The sequence below is a fragment of the Tauraco erythrolophus genome, chromosome 2, assembly GCF_009769465.1.
Source record: "Tauraco erythrolophus isolate bTauEry1 chromosome 2, bTauEry1.pri, whole genome shotgun sequence".
In the NCBI taxonomy this organism is placed as follows: Eukaryota; Metazoa; Chordata; class Aves; order Musophagiformes; family Musophagidae; genus Tauraco; species Tauraco erythrolophus.
The window spans coordinates 119,287,031-119,303,916 of NC_141466.1; the positions used below are offsets into that span (position 1 = coordinate 119,287,031).

A 16,886-nucleotide genomic window follows, 5' to 3' on the forward strand; every position below is an offset into this window, starting at 1 on the left:
AAAACACTCATTTGTTCTATTTCAGTAGTGTTTCTGTGTAGACAGTAAACCATAAGTCATAGAATCACGGAATCATAGAATGGTTAGGGTTGGAAAGGGACCTCAAAGATCATCTAGTTTCAACCCCCCTGCTATGGGCAGGGAAACAAGTCCTCTGGTTCTGCTGCTAAGTGCTTGCCAGATGGAAACTAGCAGCCCTCCTGCATTCCCTCTAGGCTTCTGGCCTTATTTGGAATGAGTCTGTAGCATGACCTGTGACTTATGAGGAAGTTTCAAGTTATTTTAGGGAAAAAAGTTACTGTCAGCAGGAGGTGAAAAGCGTGGTGTGAAGAGGGCAGTTGAATGCCATCATGAATTAATTCTGTTTCCTGGGAGGCACTGAGAAACCTGAGGTATAAGTTTTGGAAGAGTGAATAGTGCCAGCTGTAGCTGACATCAGCTGGAGGTGTATTTAGACATAAAAATTGCTGTGTAATACATGCTATTCTGAGAAATCATGTTCTAGACATTGGAAGCTGAGCACCAAAAATGACTTCATGTTCTTTGATGATTTCAGCTATAGTCCCCGTGTTTCAGTTTCCAATTTGCTAGGCCAGGAGGAGTGGTATGTGAAAATGTTACGAGTCTATAAATTGTTGTCGTGCTTGATGATGAATGTTTTGCAAAAGCCCTTGAGTAAATGCTGTCTTGTGAAAAGAGTTTGAATGATAGTTAACTTAAAAATAATAATATAAAAGACCTACACAGAATTTTTTTTTCTTAATCTAGGTTATTCCACATCCCATTAATAGATATTCAATTCCCGTATACTCAGTGAGGGAGAGTCCTATGGAAAACTTGTGCTTTGTGTATAGATAAAAAAACTCTTTCCTAATACATTCACAAAAAAAAGAAAACAAATGAGGTTATTCAGGTGGCTGTATTGACGTTGCCAAGTTTAATAAATGCTTGATTTTGCATCTTTAATCTGGCTTCTTTAATCGTTGAATAGGAAGTATGATTTCTCTTCCTACTTTTTAAAACGAGGTAGCTCATCTGGAGAGCACACTTGGACTACTGAGCAGCATGGAACTTTGCTCCTCAGTCGTCTTCTCTCTTTTCTCCAGGAGATGGGTAGACATGATGATCTGTGGTCTCTCTTTTACATGCTGGTGGAGTTTGCGGTCGGTCAGCTTCCATGGCGAAAGATCAAAGATAAGGTAGGAAACCTAGTGTCTGTGCTTAAGATAGGGTCTACGTTTTTATTATGATGACTAATTATTCCTCCTGCAGCTCAGTGCAGCTTTTTGCCGAAGTAAAGCCAGAGCCTACTTTTCATTAGATCTTTCTGCAAGATGCTAACCTGCTTTTGTGTGTTCTGATGCACAGTGTGGAGCTGGTCTTGTTTGGAGTAGCTAGACATTTTCTTATGCATGTTGTTAATCATGTTTGATCAAGCGACTTTGACTTTGTTCTTGTAAAGCAAACAACAAAAGTGGAAAGACTGAGCTGTCCTTTTGGCAAATAAACAGTGCCTTTAGAAAGGCAGGAGGATAACGCTTTGCCATGCCAAGCAAGCCAAATGGGAATTGTGGATGGAAAGTTAAACAGAATAAAGCTAGCTGTTCATGTTGTCTTGGAAATACTTTGTGGTAAAGAATAAAATCCCTGGAAAGAAACAGCCCACCTGTGCAGAAGGCTCTGCTAAAGGGACAGCTTCTGAAGAGTTTCCGACTCAGGATTCCCCTTTGACCTTTGCCTGCAGTCACTAACCTCACTTTGCTAGGGACACCAAACAGGAGAAGTGTGTAGACACAGTGCTGGGTCTAAGAAGAGGCTGTGTTCCGGGAATTACAAAACTAGATGGTATTCCAAGAATTATAAGACTGTATGAATATGAAGCAATAGAAGAGATTCTTGGCTCTGAGATATTTTCTTTTTTCCAGGAGCAGGTTGGCATGATAAAAGAAAAGTATGAACACCGAATGCTGCTAAAACACATGCCTTCAGAGTTCCACCTTTTTCTGGATCATATTGCAAGCCTAGACTACTTCACCAAGCCAGACTATCAGGTAGGAACCTGCCTTTATTACCAATCTGATGCATGGCTCTTTGGATTGGCATTTTGATTTTCTAACATTTCCATGCATGTGATCATATCTAGCTGAGGAATACCTTTCCTAGGACCGGGAGAAAGAGGTTGGACCGTACAGTTCTTCAACATCTCAAAAGTTTTCTCTTCTCCTTCCACCACTCTATCCAAAATAACCCTGTACTCCAGACCAGAAAGCTCTTCCCAAGCAACAGAGTACTTTTGGTTTTCATTAAAACACAAAAGTTTTGAGATACTCCAAATGTGACAGAATTTTAGGACAGCTTGCTAAAGTCTGCAAAGAGCCTATGCCAACAGCTCAACAGTGCACATCAGCTCCTTTGTTTTCTTGCAGACTCATATGGGCCTTAGCTGTTTTTATATCTTTCTTTAATATTAATCTTACCATATTTTTTTCTCCCGTTCACTGTTTGCTATCAGCATATATGTGATCAGTCACAGTAGCTCAACTAACACAATATAACTGAGGCAACTTGATTTTGTGTTCCTTTTTTATCACAGCGGTTTTCTCTGTACATTAAAGCCAGAGCAATGAAAACAACATTTTATTTGCAGATCTGTACAGTCTCCTATGAGTGCCTGCTCCTGTTGATAGTGCATCAGATGAGTGGGGAAAATGGTAGGAGTATGTTCCAGAAAACTCTCTCCAACAGTGCTTTTCTTTTTTAGCCACGTACGTGTTGCAGCATAGGAACCGCCACTTTCTAAAAAAGAAGGAAAAAAAAAGGCAAATATTGCAAATACTGTCTAGATAATACAGTGGAAAAATAACATTTGCCACTAAGATGGAGGGCTATAGAGGAATGGAGGTGGACTGAGGAGAAGCTGAGGGAGCTGGATTTGTTTAGCGTGGAGAAAAGTCAAAGAGGAGATCCAGTTGCTGTCTTCCACTGCCTCAAGGACAGTTGTGGGGAAAACAGAGGCAAATTTTTCTCAGAGACAGCAAGGGAAATTTACCCCTAGTGAGTAACTCTAGGCAGGGGTGGGAAGTTGGAATCAGGGTGCTTAAGTACGAAACAGGTACCTAGAGGAGCTGTGGAATTTCTATGCTTGGGGATTTCCAAAAGTCGACTGGATGAGGAACCTGATCTGACTTTGCAGTTAGCCCTGGTTTGAGCAGATGGTTGGATTAGAGATATCCAAAGCTCATTTTGAACATAATCCTCCTATATTCTATGCCAGTTTAAAATAATTGTGTCCTGACAGTACTGAAAAGCCAGCCTGGAGATGGAAACAGAAGATGTCTCCAGACAATTTCAGTGCGGTACAAATCACAAACAGCTCTTTCACAATAGAGGATTTGTCTGAAGCTGTGAATTGCCTCTTTGCCTTCAGTTTCTTGCAGGCGCACTTCTGGGAAGGAGCCTCCAAAAGGGAACTCCCCACAAAAGTCTGGCACCTGCAGCTTGCCACCAAACACTGATTCTTCTTGCTTGACTTGGAGGCCTATTCCAGACAGCAAATTCTCCAAACATCTCAGCTCCAGAGATGTCTTTATATTGATTTATCTGGATTTATTGCTTTTAAAGATTAAAAATTATATCAGATGGCATTTGAATTTATCACCAGTACCAGACCCTCAGGGAAATTAAGGAAATTGGGGAATTATGTCTACTAATTTATAAAGTCATGGTTTATTTAAAAGTTGGAATGACAAGATTAGAAATAAGGAAACAGAATAATACGTCTATGAATATAATTTGAAATTACAGTTCATCATTTCCCTTTTTAGCTAGTTAATATACTTCAATTTAAGAGGTATGCTAATCACCAGATGAGGATTATGACTCGGAATGCTGTCCTGTAGCTGGACAGATTTAGTGTTTCATGTAGCTACCGAGCTCTAGTAGACCTCTGAATTCTCCTCTTTGAGAGAAATTACAATGAAGGGGCAGCTTCGCTGGGCTGGAGAAAACGTTTATCTTGCCTAGCAGCATGTCTCCAACAGTGCTGGCTGTGGGAAAATTATAAAAGAGTGAGCATTCAGTGACATTTCCCCAGAAAACTCTCAAAGCTTGAGGGTTGTTGCAGATGAAGTATTTTAACACAGTTATGATTTAGCAGCAGCAATTGAAGATTTCTTAATGGTATGAGGTGAATCAAAGGTTAAATTTTAGCAGCACTTGCTGATTAACCAATTTAAAGATTAACAAGATGATTCAGGAGGATATGTTATAATTAAAACAGTGACTTAATTACAGATTTGAAAATGACAAGATTCACACTGACTTACTACAAGCTATCCTAAATCAATATATATATACGTACATATGTATAAAACGAAGCACGCAGACATAGAAGTATTTCGATCCAGTGAAATATAGACACCCACATGGGTGAAATGTGTATGTTCAAACACGTAGATAGGTAGAGGTGGATGGAAGAGGCTGGTCTATAGGTAAAATTTCCCTCTCAAGTTTAGAGTAAATACAATGCATCGACATTCCTCAGTGGTGATAATTGAGACTCAAGGAGGACAACTCGCCTCGGCCTTCCATCACCTTTGTCAGGAGACATCCCACCTAGTTGGTACCTGAGAGGTGTCCCAGCTCAGGGGAGATGGTGGTCACAGCCCGCTGCGATCCAGGAGAGCTCAAAGGGTCTCACTTGGAATTACTATTTCTAGGGTCTGAGATAATTGACTTCTGTCAGGAACTTTTCCATTTTGGCCCAACTCGGATGGCAAAATATTCTGGTATTTTCCACCAGTTGCACAGACCCCGAACTTGCTAATTTTGGAGTTTCTGGCATCACTGTTTCTGGGCAGCAATCCAGCTACAAGTGATAGGGGAAGCAGAGGCCTTGTACATTAAGGGGTTGCCTTAATGCTCTGCTCCACTGCCTTTTGCAGTCTGCCTCCAACTCATCCTAGGTAGGATGAGGCCCAGGTGGGAGAAGCAGGAGCCTGATACTTCAAGGGAGTGCCTTAATGCTCTGGTTCACTGCCTTTCGCAATCCACACCCAACTCGTCCTAGGTTGGTGTGCATGCGGCCCAGAAAAAGGGGGTTGTCACACCGAGTGGCTCAGGAGTGAGGGATAGGGTTGCACCACCACAAAGATCAAGGATCCTTGAGGCTTAAGAATCTCTTGAACAAAAAATGTCTCATAGCCCTCAATGAATTTGTCTTTTGTGAACTCATTCCATCTTCTGAATTCGTATAACAGGGAGGCACCACAACATCAGTACTTGCTGTAAGAAGAAGTGCTTTCTTCTGTTTGCTCTAAACTTGACGCCTGCCACCTTATTTAATGCCCCTTACATCTCAGACATAACTGTGAACTCTGGTCCCTAGCCCCTCTCCTGCTTCCCAGCCACGCAGAATCTTAGACCTCCATAGTATTGCTCGTCAGTTACTCTTTTGCCCAGATTGAAGGATCCTACTCTACTTACTTGCTTTTTGCCTAGAAGGAAACCTTTCCGCACTTTTGGTTTGTGTCCTCCTCTGAAGCTTGTCCAATTTCACCTTTGTGAGGTGGAGACTTGCCAGCATTGCATGTTCAAGATGTATGTAGCCCATGAAGTGGTAAAATGCAGTTACGATGTTCTATTCTATTCCTAAGACTTTAATATTCTGTTTTATCCAGTAGCAATGCTGTTTTGATTGCTCCTGTCACCATGTAACAAGTAAAGCTTTGGTGTCTTTTGCAGTAGCATGAAATTTTGCTAAAATCCTTCCTCTCCCACCTCCATCATTTTGAAGTGGGGAATTGTGCATAAACACTACATGTGAGTGTCCAATAAGAAGATCTTTCTGACTGCTCCCTCCTCTCTCACTGTCTGAGTTCTGATGTATTATCCCTCTAATTTCTGCTGATGTGAGTCTTCTGGCTTTGCAGGATGCTGGATATCATAGGATGTTTTTGGCTTTAGAAAGAGGCCGGATATGAATGTAAGAAGAGCCATACTGGGTCAGCCTCTCCTTTCTTGCTCTTTTGTAAATGGGGACAGACAATAGAGGACTGGCCACTGCTGCTGTCCTTGCTCCAAGTGATCCATGCCCTGAAGTTTGCAATCTTTTTCTTCAGCTCTGCCACCATCAGCATCTGGGATTGTCCATCTAAGCAGATATGCTAGTGTGAAGAATGGGAAAGGGAGAGGGGTGAAATACACCTATAGCCCTCACCACCATTGTGCAGCACACCTTAGCTGTTGCATGAAGTAAAAGGCAACTACATCTGCCATCTTCAGACTTATTTTGTCACTGTCACAGGAAAAAAGTTTTAGGGGTGAAAGGTAATGCAGATACTTCATCTCGGTATGACTTTCCCTCCCCACCTCCATCCTTCCTTCTCTATATTGTTTAAAAAAAAACCCCGAAAATACCCAAAACAACTTGAACAAACAAACAAAAAAAAACCCCAGTCATCTGCTACCACTTGGAGCTGTGATTCTCTCTCTCCGCCCCCCCCCCTTCCACCTCCTAGCCTGGCTTATGACATTTTCTGTCTTTGTGTGAGTTCTCTCCTTTCTGTCTCCTAGTTTTGCAGTTCTCCTACTCATACTCTTGCCCCTGTGTGATTGTGGGTTTTTTTTGGTTTTTACACTTGTTAGCCACCATGATTATCTCTCATTTGCCTCAATTAAGTAATCCCACTACTGTCTTTTCCCCTACCAGCTCTCACTGGGGAGGTCATAATCCTCCTTAATGCATGAAAATAACATGCCTAACACTCAGGACTACAGCTGACACTCTGTAGCATCCAAGTAGTCTTGGGGGGAAAAGGGGATTACTCCATCATCTGTCTGCAGCCGGTTCACTCTTACTTAGCCAGTGATCTTAGCTGGACCCAGAAGCTGATGGGATGGTGAGCCTGTTCTTCCTGGACCAAGTCCCCATGGCAGTGAAGGTTGTCAAGATCATACTTGGTCACAGACTGTGGCTCTACATCCATGGGAAGTGTGTAGTTCTTAATAGTTGAAATCTATGCCCTGAGGCCAAGCCATCAAAAAGTGTTTGTCAGTAGTCATCTGCCTTCCCTTGCCATTTCAGATCCTCCTACGCACACTTCATGCACAGTTCTGGGCCCCTGATATCATGTCAGAAGAGAGATATACCAGGTTGTAACTGAAGACTTAAGTGTGACTGGAAACCACTGCTCTCTTACGGATAGATGAGACAAGGTTTGCCTAGGCATAGGTGAAGAAAATGATGGTAGAATAAAACAGAGTCGAACTGTCACATGATGAATCTTACTTACTTTTGTGTTTTTACACTACTTGGGCTCATGGCCTCAGACATCAGTCCCGTCCCTTTAACGGATCATAGTCAGTATAGGGTTGTGGTTAGGATCAAACTTTTAGCACTTTCACAGCAGAAGGATGTAGGCATTAGAGCAACATTTTTGGGTTTTCTGACTCATTTGACAGCAAGACAACATGACTTTTCCCAGGCATGGTGAAGATAGGATGTGAGAAAGATGCATGAAAATCTTTTCTGCTACAGTTGTATGCTGAGTCCAACTGGTAGAGGGATAGTTTCAGGTATGGTTGGGGAGGTGGCTGGCTTCTCTCCCCAAAGATCCATCTTTTTGCATTGAGTATCAGAAGGACAATTGTGACCTTTGGTCCTGGAAGATTATAGAAGGTGAGGTGCCTTTGCCTGGAGGCCCATCGGATTCCCTCAGCTGGTGGATTGCAAATTGCAGTTCACCTAAGAAAAAGCAATCACATCACCTGTGATTGTGTAAGAGAATGGCTGTCTTATACACATCCAGAGCAACTGTGGGAAGGTACAAGCTTTGTACGTGGACCTCTTCCTTTTAGATCCAGTCAATATCAGATATTGTCAGAGGATTTGGGAAAGACTCCGTGTGGACAGCCAGTACCAGTTTCAGCTCTGTCATGCTGGCCAAATTATTGGAAGTCTTCAATCATAGGCTTAGTGTTTTCTACCCAGGCATCCCTCCAGGGCTTACAAACATGTCAGGAGCATTCCCGTGTCAAAAAGGAACCCCTGCCACTTAAGAGGTGTGCCTAATATTTATTCTTTAATACTGTGGTGCGGATTACAGTGCAGATTAGAAACTTGGGCAAGAGCAACTTACCATGCCTGAAGTTTGTGCTGAAAGACTCCATCTTCCTAGATGAGCCTCGAAGAATTCAAGGCTGGAGCATTGGACAATCCCAAATTGGACAATTTGGGACCTTTTTCACCTGATATTTCAGGATTGACTGTGATTCATTTCCTGAACCTTGGCCAGGAGAAGGTATTTGACAAGATGTATTGTGGCAGTTTAGTGGGTAATTTCTGCACAACTGGCTGCTTTCTCTCTCATTCTATGAGGCATCAGCCCAAAACACGGTATGCTACTACAAAATGTGCAATTAAGCTTTATGTCCTCATGGACATTAACATCTTTAACAGAGAATCATGTTGGGCCTCTGCTTTATCCCACCAGTGGTTTTGATACTCGAAGAGTTGGAATTGCACATTGTCTTGTGGAAGTTGACATGCTCTGATGTGACATGGTCTAGACCTGGCACATGGCCTGACAAGCCGTTCCCTCACCATGCTGCATCTACTGAGTCATGAGTCCTCGTCCAGTGCTAGCAGGCGGAAAGTACCACGAGGGTTCCCTAGTTCCCATAGCTGTGCCACAGTTTGGTTTATCTGATGTATTTTCTTTACTGCTTATCCCTTTTTGTGGTTAAATCTGGCCAAATAAGAAGCTCAGGAGTCTGAACAGCCCTAAAGGGGCAAAGCTGATGCAGTCCATGCTCTGCCTCTGTTTCATTAACATTCATCTGTGATTCTGATAACCTTCCAAGGGAAGATTCTGTATTTCTTCTCAGTGGGGTACTGTTGATCTCTGCTTACCCTGTAGGTGGGGAAGAGGATCTGATCTGTATCTGTAGCCATTGCCCCTCTTTCTGGGGCCTGGAGAGGTGGAGTGATTGCTGTACAGTGCAGCTAGTCTGAATGAAATACACTGCCTTGTGCCTTTTCTGTTACCTTTCAGGGTTCCAGAATGGCCAACATTTCCTTTGTATATGAGGAATTCCCAGTGGGGCTTATCCAAACTGTTGGTCTTCCACCACAACCTCCCTATGATTTGGAAGCTCTTTTTGAAGAAAGGCCAACGACAGGCACCATCATAATGGGTTGCTTTCATAGTTCCCTGTCTGCATGTGTTGTAGACCAGTTGGGTGTACTGGAGGTTAGTCCTGTCTGGTAGCTTCATGATTTGAGCCTAATTTTTAGGTTACAGTGAGGTGTACATAACTTTTTTTACCTGGTGCATGGATGACAGACATATGCCTTATTCTCAACCAGTAGAGAGTAATTGGAATATCTTCCTGCATCAAGGAAATCTTATGAGAAGATGTTACTTCGTCATCTACTAGCTTTTCCTACATTCCCTCATCACCTGAACTCAGCCTTCCCTGAAGTCTCTTCATCTAGCCTCAGACTCCATCAAATGGTCACTCTTAAAGTTTTTGAAAAAAAAAACAAAAAACAACACAATAGTGTTGCTCATGTATGCACATGCTTCATAACGACTTTCCTTGTTTTTGTGTCCTGTCCAGACACCAAAAGGCTAGGTCTGTTAGTGCCAGGAAAATATGGCAAGTCGGCCGCTATCTACTCTTAGGTCCATGGTATATAAACTGAAAAATTCTTAAGGGCGTGGTGTATACAGGCATAGCTATGGTGGGCATTATATTTTTGCTGAAGAGGGATGCTGAGCTCATTATGAAATAACTACTTTTGGAAAGCATGTCCAGGTACATGAAAGATTAGAAGGAGACTGGGAAGAGCCAGCATGGATTTATCCAGGACAGAGCATTCCTGACCAGCCTTCTGTGAGGAGGTGACTTCTTCTAGGAATGCAGAGATAGCGGTGCATGTTACCTACCTTGACTTTACACAGTCTCTCATAATGTCTTCATAGCCGAATTGGAAAGAGATGGTTTGTATAAGTGGACCACAAGGCTGATGGCAAATTGTCTGCTTTGCTGGGTGTCAGAGGGTTGTGATCAGCAATGCAAAGTTCAGTTGGTGGCTAGCCACTAGTGGTATCTCTCAGGTAACAGTACTGGAGCTAACAGTGTTCAGTGTCTTCATTAAAGTCCTGGATGATGGGATGGGGGCACAGAGCACACTCTCAGTCAGTTCACAGAAGATACCAGTTTGGGAGAAGCAGCCAATGTGCTGAAGGGGGTAGTACTATTACTGAGACAGACCTTGATGGGCTTACAGGAACCTCATGAGGTTCAGCAAAGGCCAGTACAAAGTCCTGCTCTTGGAATGGAATAAACATGTGGAACAGTACAGGCTGAGAATCAACGAACTGGTTGGGGAGGAGCTTTGCTTCTGCAGACCTATATGTCTTAGTGGTGACCATGGGAGAGTAGTGTGTCCATGTGACAAAGCAACCTGACTGCATGTTGAGCTGTATTAGGAAGAGCATAGCCAGCAGTGTAAAGGAAATAATTATTCCCTTCTGTTAAGGACTTGTTAAATCACATCTGGAAGGCTGTGTCTAGTACAAGAAAGACATACGAACTGGAGCCCAGTGGAAGGCCACCAAGATGACTGAGAGCTAGAGCACATGCCATAAGGGAAGAGGCTGAGAGAAGTGGGTCTCTTTGACCTAAGAAGGGAAGAATCAAAGGGGATCCTGGTTTTGCCTTCTGCTACCTATAGGGAAGACAGCTAGACTCTTCTGAGGTGCACAGTGAAAGGATGAAATGCAGTTGATGCAATCCGCCATAAAGGAAATTGCGATTAGCTCTACAGGAGAGTTATCACCAGGAGAGTGTCAAACAGTAATGGGATCTTCATCCTTGGAGACAGTCAGAATATAACTGGGCCAGGCATTGAGCAATCTGATCTGACCTTGAAATTGGATCTGACTTGAAGGTAAGCCCTGCTTTGAGTAGGGAGTAGACTAGGTGATCGCCGAAGTTCACTTGCAATTTAAAGACCTTTTGAGTTCCAGCTTCTGCATCTGTCGCACCTCCTGCCAAGGCTCTTGCTGTGCTCCTTATCTGACATCCTGTGTAACTGAGGGATCTCTTGTCATCTTCCTCCTGGCTCTGCCAAGTTAGTTGTTCTTGGGCCTAGCAGAAGGAAACTCAGTATGCGACGGTCACTGTGACTGTAGAAACTCTTCTGGTCCCTAATAATAGTGTGTCTGCAGCAGAGGATCCCTAGACAAGACCCAGTAATTCTTTACGTGACTTCTGGGAGCAGTGGTTGTTATGCATTTTCTGTGCAGTTTCCCACTCCGGTCTCCTCCTTGTAAAGCTTTGATCTTTCATCAGAAGTACAAAAGGTTTGGAGAAAGCTGAGGAGGCCCAATAAGACCATGGAATAGCTCGAGAATAATGGCAGGTGAGGACACTAGTATCTTCCAGCCTGCAAAAAAAGACCCTATGGAGAATACAGTAGAGGTCTGGAAAATCCTGAATGGCCTGCAAAGTCAAATGCAAGCATTACGGAGGAAGTTAGAGCAGAAAGTAACAAAAGTTGTTTTGACTGAGTGGTTCCTTGGCAGCATGAAGGAATGCTAAGGAATAAGACAGCTGAACACCTAATTTTAGTGTTTGGTTTCTTACTGCTTCAGTATCAAAGGAATGGAAGGTGGCAGAAGCAGTACTAGTTTTTAAATGGCTTCAGAAGATACCAGTCCCTGACACTGACATGTACATCACAAACTGTGATAAAGACTGGGATTAGTGGACAGATTGGTGAAGAGGATCTAATGAGCAGAAGTCAGTATGGCTTTTATAAGGGCATCTGTCTACAAACGCTTGGAGTCCTTAGAATGAGTCTTTGAGGATGTGGAGATATTAACTTCTAAAAGACATTTGACAGTAATCCTTGCCAAAGCAGCAATCAGAAAGCAAATATAATCCTAAGAGTAAGCAGAGTAGTATTAGAGGGTAAACAGAAAATGTCCTTATACTACTATGTTAATCTGTGTGCAGTCCAATACTGCATCTCAAAAAGGGTATCTTGAAATCAGAAAAGTTGCAGGGAAGTGTAACAAGGAGGCTAGAGATAGATTCACTTCCAGATACAGAAAGACTAAATAGATTAGGACAGTACACTCGGGGGGAGGGGGGGGCAGGGCGGGGAAGAGAGGATTGACATGTACATGACATCTTTCAAATCAAGGCAGAATGACAGGAAGTGAATGGAGAATGATTGTTTTCTGCTTCTTCTAATACGAAAATGAAGAACTGCCAAAAGAAATTAGCAGGTGGCAGTTTGAATGAGCAAAGAAGATAGTTCACATAATTGGTGCATTCTTTGTCGTAAGATAGGTGTAGTCCAAAAGCTTATGTATTCAATAAGTAATTGGGCAAATTCATGAGAAAACATCCAAGGTTACTAAATACCAGAAGCACATTTACTAAAAGCAAGACTGTGACCCTTTAGTTACTCATATTCAGTTCTGAGCAAGAAATTCACTGCCAACAGCAGCAGCACAACTCCCATTTCCATCAGAGGCGAAAGGGGGCATCGTGACATGAGGCTAACACACAGAAACACAATTCTATCGAATTAAACTGTCACATCAGTAAAATCCCTTTCAAATCAAGGAAGCTACTACCATTGCTATGTCACGTCCAGTCTCTGGAGAGGTGTTACCTGTTCCTTGGTCTGACTGACAGTCAACTCTGGGAAGTCTTTTAATCAAATGTAGTGCCACTGCAGGAGAGGAGAACCTAATTCCAGGTTTCTAGGTCACAAAAAGGAGGAAAAAGATGACTCAACTGAAAGCTGCAAATAGGCATTTTACTGCATTTTGGTGGAAGGTAGTAGGAAATGGCAGGCTCTCCTGGCCTTCTGATCATGCTGATAAAGGGAACTGGAATATAAATGCAAACAAATAGGGGCTTTGTTCACAGTAATTTTTATTCATAACTTCGTGCTAATTCTAAGCCATAAGCCAAATGTATTTGTCACCATATTCTCTCTCCATATAGACTTTAGGCTGAATCCTCTCAGTTCTGCATTATTCAGCTGAATAGTTTTATTAGAAATGCAGGACCTCACATACGGCTGCCTTGGCCTATAGCATCCAGTTTCTCTTTGACAGCACAACATCTGATTTCCTTGGGTAATGCACTGATACACAGGGCACTGTTGCCAGTAGTTTCATGCTCTCCTAAAGACTATCTGTTCTTAGAAAGCAAGCATAAACCATGTCAGCATGAGCACTTGTACCTGCCATCTTCTAAAGAAAATTATATCATCCCCTTTATAGTTTTATTGTCTTCTGCAGCCGTATTATAGGACTCCTGACCAAGCTGTATTTGAGCCTGACACTACAATGAGTCTGCATCCTAGGACTGTCTGTGGTTTCCTGTTGTGTTTATGTTTTCTGGCAGCCCTTGAACTGTACATATCAGATGTACTATCATGCATATTTCTAATCTACAGGAAAACTGAGCTGAAGTTAAGGCTTTAGAGTTAGAATAACAAGCCAACTGCAAGGTTTCAGCAAATCAGTGTCAAAATGTTACATGCACTTCTTTTGTAGATTTAAAGAAATTTCAGTTACCGAGCCAAAACCAGCCTGAGAAACAACTGATATGATTTCATGACACTGGCTTTCTTTTCTTGGTACCTTTCGTAGGCAAAGATTATAAGCTGCACTTGATGGAGATGATAAGCTGCACTTGATCCTCATGCTCATACTTGAGACTTTTTGTAAGAGCCACCCTCAGCTACTTGACATAAATTGGTTTTGTAACTTTAATTCCAGCTAATCATGTCCGTTTTCGAGAATAGTATGAAAGAAAGAGGCATCACTGAAAATGAAGCCTTTGACTGGGAGAAGGCTGGTACAGATATTTTGTTGTCCACTAGCACCTCTACTCCACCACAGCAAAACACCAGGCAAACAGCAGCCATGTTTGGGTGAGTATTGCATTTGCACCAGTCCGACTATGGACATCCTCAATAACAATTTAATTTTTTAAAGATTTCATTACGATCCTGGGAAGTTGGAGCTACCTGGCAGCCACCACTTGATTTGACCTTATATATAAACATATGTCTACAATGGTGGAACACAGTTTCAGATCCTTACTGTCCTGAAAACACATTTTCTACTGGGGATGAGCATGTGGGTTGGAGTCACATTAAGGGATGTCTGGAGACCTTTGGCCAGGACTGATGGAGCCCATATGCTTGTAAGTTTTGCATATTACACGGCACACACAGCAGGACCTTTTGTGAGACCACCTGCTGTGAGGCAGTTGCTGCCTTGCTGTGAGGTGGATTTATGTTTGACAGTGAGCAGAACACAAAAGAGTGCATGCACCGATCACGTCTCAAACACGGCTCCCCGACCTTTACAGGGTGTTTCATGTGCTAGTGCAAAGGTACACAGAGATTGGTGCTCACAGATGGAAATGAGTCCAAACAAAACTGATAAGGCTTAGCTCACTGGTCTGTCTTAGTGCTTTTGAGGGGGCAGACATTAAGGGATAACAATAATCCTTAGTAATATTATAGAAGATAAAAGCTTGTTATTATGGAAGTTAAAAGCTATAAGGCTTATTAACCCTCATTTGCTCATGCAAAGAGGGGAAGTTTCTTCTAAGCTAAATACTGTGTAATGGGCATTTCTGAAGTTTGCAGCCTGCATATCAAGGGTCTCAAGATGTTTTCACTGATCCATCCCACTGTCTTTTATAAGTGGGATATATATATATCCCACTTATAATATGCAGCCTGCATATCAAGGGTCTCAAGATGCTTTCACTGATCCATCCCACTGTCTTTTATACACTGTCTTTATGCCACTGTAACGTGACTATACGTTAGATGGAATTCTCTTGTTTCAGATTGTCATATCTGGGATAATGCTAGACGGCCTGTTTTTTAAACCTGGTAATACCCTAAAAGCTGCTAAGGACTTTCTGTGGGGCAGTGTGATAGGCCTCCTTCTTTAAGTACTAATAATTTTATCTTTCTTCTTGTCTTTTCCATAGGGTGGTTAACGTCACTCCAGTACCTGGGGACTTGCTTCGTGAGAATACTGAGGATGTCCTACAGGGTGAACATCTGAGTGATCAAGAGAATGCTCCTCCCATCCTGTCAGGCCGGCCAGCAGAAGGTCTTGGTCAGGCTCCAAACACTGCTTTCAATGAGGCTGAAGTTTGGGAAGAAACAGATGTGAATCGCAACAAACTCAGGATCAGCATCAGCAAAGTAAAGAACATTTATTTATCTCCAATGGCTGCTGGATTTAGGGCAATGGATTCACAGACTGCAGTGGATGCATCCTACATAGTGCAGCCCGTAAAGCACTGTGGAATTTCCCTGTGGAAATAGGAAATTACGAACAATTTTTTCACAGAGTAAAAGCCATTGGGATTAATTTGGATCGTTATGCAAATGACACTTTGGGGGCAAATAATGCTAGAGTGAATCTTCTGTACAATCGTTATATCGTTATTCATAGATTCATAGATTCATAGATTTCTAGGTTGGAAAAGACCTTAGAGATCATCGAGTCCAACTGTCCCTAATCCGCGTTAAACCATATCGCTAAGTAGATCATCCACCCTATTCTTAAACACATCCAGGGATGGGGACTCAACCACCTCCCTGGGCAGCCTATTCCAGTGGCTGACAACCCTTTCAGAGAAGAAATACTTCCTAACATCCAACCTGAATCTCCCCTGACTAAGCTTATACCCATTTCCTCTTGTTCTATCACCCAACACTAATGTAAAGAGCCCTTCCCCTACCTCCCCACCATCTTTTCTCAAGTATTTGTAGGCTGTAATCAGGTCTCCCCTCAGCCTCCTCTTCTCCAGGCTAAACAGCCCCAACTCCCTCAGCCGCTCCTCATAAGTTTTATTTTCCAGCCCCTTGACCGGTTTAGTTATCTAGGATCTTGATACTTTAAGCAATGGAATTTTAGTCATAGAATCATAGAATGGTTTGGGTTGGAAGGGACCTCAAAGATCATCTAGTTCCAACCCCCTGCCATGGGCAGGAACACCCTCTACTACACCAGGTTGCTCGAACCCTCATCCAGCCTGGCCTTGAACACTTCCAGGGATGGGGCAGCCACAACTTCTCTGGGCACAGCTGATCAGAAATGTCCCAGGTTTGGAAATTATAAACTAAAATTTTATTGTGTCCTAACCTTTTCAGTAGATAAATTTCATCTGAGATGTCTTCATAAGCCATATTTTTCTACATCTTGAATCATGACTAATTTTTCTCTTCCAAGTTTTAAACTTTCCTTTCTAAACATAGCACAATCTATAAAGAGCATGTAATGATAGTTTCACCTCTGTGAAGTGTGAGAAAAAACATCACTTAGTAGTCTCATATTTCTGCATTCTAAGATCATATTAGACTTTTTAGCTTGCATAAAGTACATACGTCCGTTGGTTCTCCTCATAATCCCTAAGCTGTTTCTCAGTCCTTTCTTGTAAATTTTACCTAATTTCTTGGAGGCATCCCCATGGAACAATGATTCCATAGTAAATGTTAAGTATGAGAATCTACCAGTTAGTTTATTTGATAAAGTTACATATTGTAAGTAAATTAGTATTTGTTGTGTTCTTCTCAGTTCTTATGTAAAAATCAGAATGTCACATGGCATGACATCAGATATATACGGAATCTGTTAGCAGAGAAACCTTCATCAAACAGACTTAAAATATTATCAGGGCATATCAGATTCACTTCATAAACCTGTCTTTAATGGACATTTGTGGACTAGCATGTTAAATTTACCAGTCTTTTGAGTCTGACCAGAATTCACTTCAGTCTCTACTGGCACAAAGCTAGTCCCTCTTTCAGCCCTGTA

At 42.3% G+C, this 16,886-nt stretch overlaps 1 protein-coding gene across 2 annotated transcripts in view; it reads left to right on the forward strand.

The window, feature by feature from the left end:
• Positions 1 to 16,886, forward strand: part of TTBK1 (tau tubulin kinase 1) — a 111,342-nt gene that overhangs the window by 57,776 nt on the left and 36,680 nt on the right. For both annotated transcript variants that reach the window (XM_086631791.1, XM_086631790.1), the window contains exons 8-11: positions 1,107 to 1,199; positions 1,926 to 2,051; positions 13,815 to 13,969; positions 15,049 to 15,268. In XM_086631791.1, the coding sequence (XP_086487917.1) occupies positions 1,107 to 1,199; positions 1,926 to 2,051; positions 13,815 to 13,969; positions 15,049 to 15,268 (594 nt within the window). The remainder of the gene's footprint in view (positions 1 to 1,106; positions 1,200 to 1,925; positions 2,052 to 13,814; positions 13,970 to 15,048; positions 15,269 to 16,886) is intronic.